The following is a 3,432-nucleotide window of genomic DNA, read 5'->3' on the forward strand; positions in this document are numbered from 1 at the left end:
CAAAGAACGGAGAATTCTTTATTGAAAACTTGATCTAGAGTACAAGAGACCTCAGGCTAGGCAGAAGGTTAACCTTCCAACAAGAATATGACCCTAAGCACACATCGAATACAACACAAGAATGACTTAGGGGCATCCCTGTGAATGTCCTTGAGTGACTCAGCTAGAGCCTTAACTTGAAGCCAATCGAGTATCTGTGAAGAGACCTGAAAATGGCTGTTCACACATGGTCCTCATCCAACCTGCTAGTGATTGAGAGGATCTGCAGAGGAATGACTGAAAATCCCCAAGTCCAGATGTGTAAACCTTGTGACATCATACCCAAGAAGAATGGAGGCTGAAACCACCAACAAAAGTACTTCAACTAAGGAGTGAGTACAGGGTCTGACTACTTATGTCAATGCAAGATGTTAGTTTTTCAATTTAAAAAATTGCAAAGATGTCTAACATTCTGTTTTCACTTTCTCATTATGGGGTATTGATAGTAGAAAGAAGGGGAAAAACTTTGTTTTATTGGCACAAGGCTACAACATAACAATATGTAAAAATAAAGTGAAAGGGTCCAAAAACTGTCTGAATGCATTATATGTAAACTTTATCATTCTGGTAAAATGTAAAAAATCTTTATGCTAAAATGTAGGCAAGGCTTCAAATGCATTTGCTTTTTTTAACATTACTTTTTGTTAAATGGCTTATTATTTTCTCTAAACATGATTTAGTTTTGTAGGTGCATTTTTTAGTAATTGTTGATACAATCAAAATGGAAAGAGGAAACTTTACAAGAGTACATGAATTCATTCTTGTTGGATTTTCTGATGTTCTCCAAGTCCAGTATGTCCTCTTCACGGTCTTTTTCTTCACCTTGAACATTTCACTGCTGGCTCATATGTTCATAATTCTCTTATATACATTCAGCCCAAATCTTCACACCCCTATGTATTTTTTTCTTGCCAACTTTTCCTTAATAGAAATATGTTACCTGTCATCTACATGTCCAAAAATGCTGATCAATCTTCTCTCTCAAAACAAAACTATCACTTTCTATGGATGTGCCCTGCAAATGTGCATTTTTCTATTAATGGGCAGTGCAGAATGTTATATGCTGGCAGCCATGGCATATGATCGATATAATGCCATATGCCATCCCTTACTATATAATAATATTATGAAGAGGGTCATTTGCATCATGCTGGTTATTGGTTCTTGGATCACTGGGACAATAGTTGGCATCCTACAAACCATACTCATATTTTCATTACCATTCTGTAACTCCAATAGAATCAACAATTTCTACTGTGATATCCCACCATTAATGAGTCTGGCCTGTACTGAAACACAGTTCAATCAAATTGTCATGCTTATTATTACTTTTGTTATCATTCTAGGACCTTTCACCTTGACAGTAATTTCATATGGAAACATAATCTGGACAGTTATCAAGCACCATTCTGCAGGGATGAGGAAAAAAGCTTTCTCAACTTGTACTTCCCACTTGATGGTTGTATCTCTATTCTATGGGTCAACCAGTGTAATGTACTTGAGACCAAGGTCAAGTTATGGTATGAATGAGGAGAAGTTTTTGTCCCTCATTTATACTATTATTGCACCTTTATTAAACCCTTTCATATATACTTTAAGGAATAATGATGTAAAAAATGCATTTAAAAAGTTAGTAAGTAAAATTAAAATACGATAATCAAAAAATGACAGTGTAATTAGTATATGTAGTTTATGCTTGTCTCAGAATCATATTTAATACAGCCTCTTTGACACAACAATCAAAAATTGTGCTAAAAACATTTCTATATGGGTATTATTTTTCAAAGGAGAAATTAATATATAAGTTAGTAGAGAATTTCAAAATCAATTGCATAAAAATTTGGTCAATATCAGGATGCTGTGCTCTTTTGGAGAGGTGTTACTGTAAGTATAAAATGACTAGCCATTCTTAAACATTCTAAATAGTTGCCATAATATAGTGGGTAATAGGGAACAACAATATTGGGAATTTAAAGTGCTAAACAATCATTTCCTTAGGATTGACTATCAATTTTAGATCATGGGGGACTCCACAGGTGAACAAAATTGTACCTGGTACTGCAACTCAGAACCCCAAAACTCTGATGGTCAGTTTCAACCGCGGAGCTGCCTCAAAAGTTGAACACGAGTGCAAGTCACTACATTCTCTATCTGCCACCAAATGGTAAAAGTGAAAGGTGCACAATCCATAGAGCACTGACTAGTAAATAAGAAATAGGGGTACATGAGATATTAGAAGAGTGCAAACTTGTGATTAGATGACTCTATTTGCTTGCAACATGTTTTGAGATCCTAGTAATTCCTTCATTAGTTTCACTAACCAATGGATTCACTGAAGTAGTAGTTGATCTAACTCTACTGCAGGAGGTGGCCTGTGCTTGAGTGTTGTGTTTACCTGGTAGAATTTCTCCTTCAGAAACTTATGACATTGCTTTTAAAAATGCTATCTTCCTTGGCACAAGTTTTTGATCTAGGAGACCCTATGTGCTTCTTTTCTTGTTTTTCATGACACTCCTGTGATATGATTGACTCATACACCACTGTACACTATTTAAACACATTTTTCAGAGGAGCACAGTGTTCCCCAGATGTGTGGCTGTATTTGCATGCAGTGGGGGAGATTTGTCTGGACATTATAGAGGGAAAATTATTGAATTAGTTAATTATTAACTTTAATGGGAGTCAGATTCCACAGTCCCAATTAACTGTAATTTTCCAAAAATCCACCAGATAACCAGCTTGAACTGATTATTCCACTAATCACTCATCACTTTATATAATGTATGTGTTCTGTCCTCCCTATGAGTGGAGCATAAGTAGACAGGCAGATAACCTTCCCTGCAACACAATGACGATGGAGCAATGTCCGCTTTCAACTTTATTGCAAGGTAGAGGTAAAACTGTAGAACAAAGAAAATAATGCACTTAGCAATGTACACTAACATAGCAGGACATAGAATACATTACATACATGTGAAAAGACAGGAAGCATGTAATACAGCCATGAGAGATGATAAGCACGCATGCGCATACACTAGGACACATGCTGTGCTATCTGAGTAACACACATAGGACTAGAAACGATAGAAGTGGTATAATCATGGAACTGGAAACGTAATATACACAGGATGTTAGGAGTATGACTTCAGGTAGAAGTTCTCACATACCAGCAATGCCGCTGTGAGCCTGGATAATAAAGGTTTCCAGAGGGTCTCTAGAGCAGTCCAGACATGGAGGGAATGTGCCAGAAAATGGCTACTGTGGGCTGAGCTGATGATGTCACCGAGGTCATGAGTAAAAGATACAGCATCCCTCAGAGGACAAAATAGACTGAGGCTCAGTATATAAATGCCCACTAGATGGAGCCCTAACAGAAAGTCTATCTAGTAATGC

The 3,432-nt window shown here is 36.8% G+C and overlaps 1 protein-coding gene across 1 annotated transcript; it reads left to right on the forward strand.

Moving 5' to 3' along the window:
- The first annotated feature begins 760 nt into the window (after nt 1-760).
- LOC136633536 (olfactory receptor 10AG1-like) lies at nt 761-1,696 on the forward strand. Its single transcript, XM_066609295.1, has one exon. The coding sequence runs from the start codon at nt 761-763 to the stop codon at nt 1,694-1,696; it is 936 nt and encodes a 311-aa protein (XP_066465392.1).
- Nucleotides 1,697-3,432: the final 1,736 nt, after the last annotated feature.

Source organism: Eleutherodactylus coqui, chromosome 6 (assembly GCF_035609145.1).
Source record: "Eleutherodactylus coqui strain aEleCoq1 chromosome 6, aEleCoq1.hap1, whole genome shotgun sequence".
Lineage (NCBI taxonomy): Eukaryota > Metazoa > Chordata > Amphibia > Anura > Eleutherodactylidae > Eleutherodactylus > Eleutherodactylus coqui.

Coding starts and splice junctions, on each gene's coding strand:
- LOC136633536 (XM_066609295.1), top strand. CDS start 761: ATGGAAAGAGGAAACTTTACAAGAGTACATGAATTCATTCTTGTTGGA.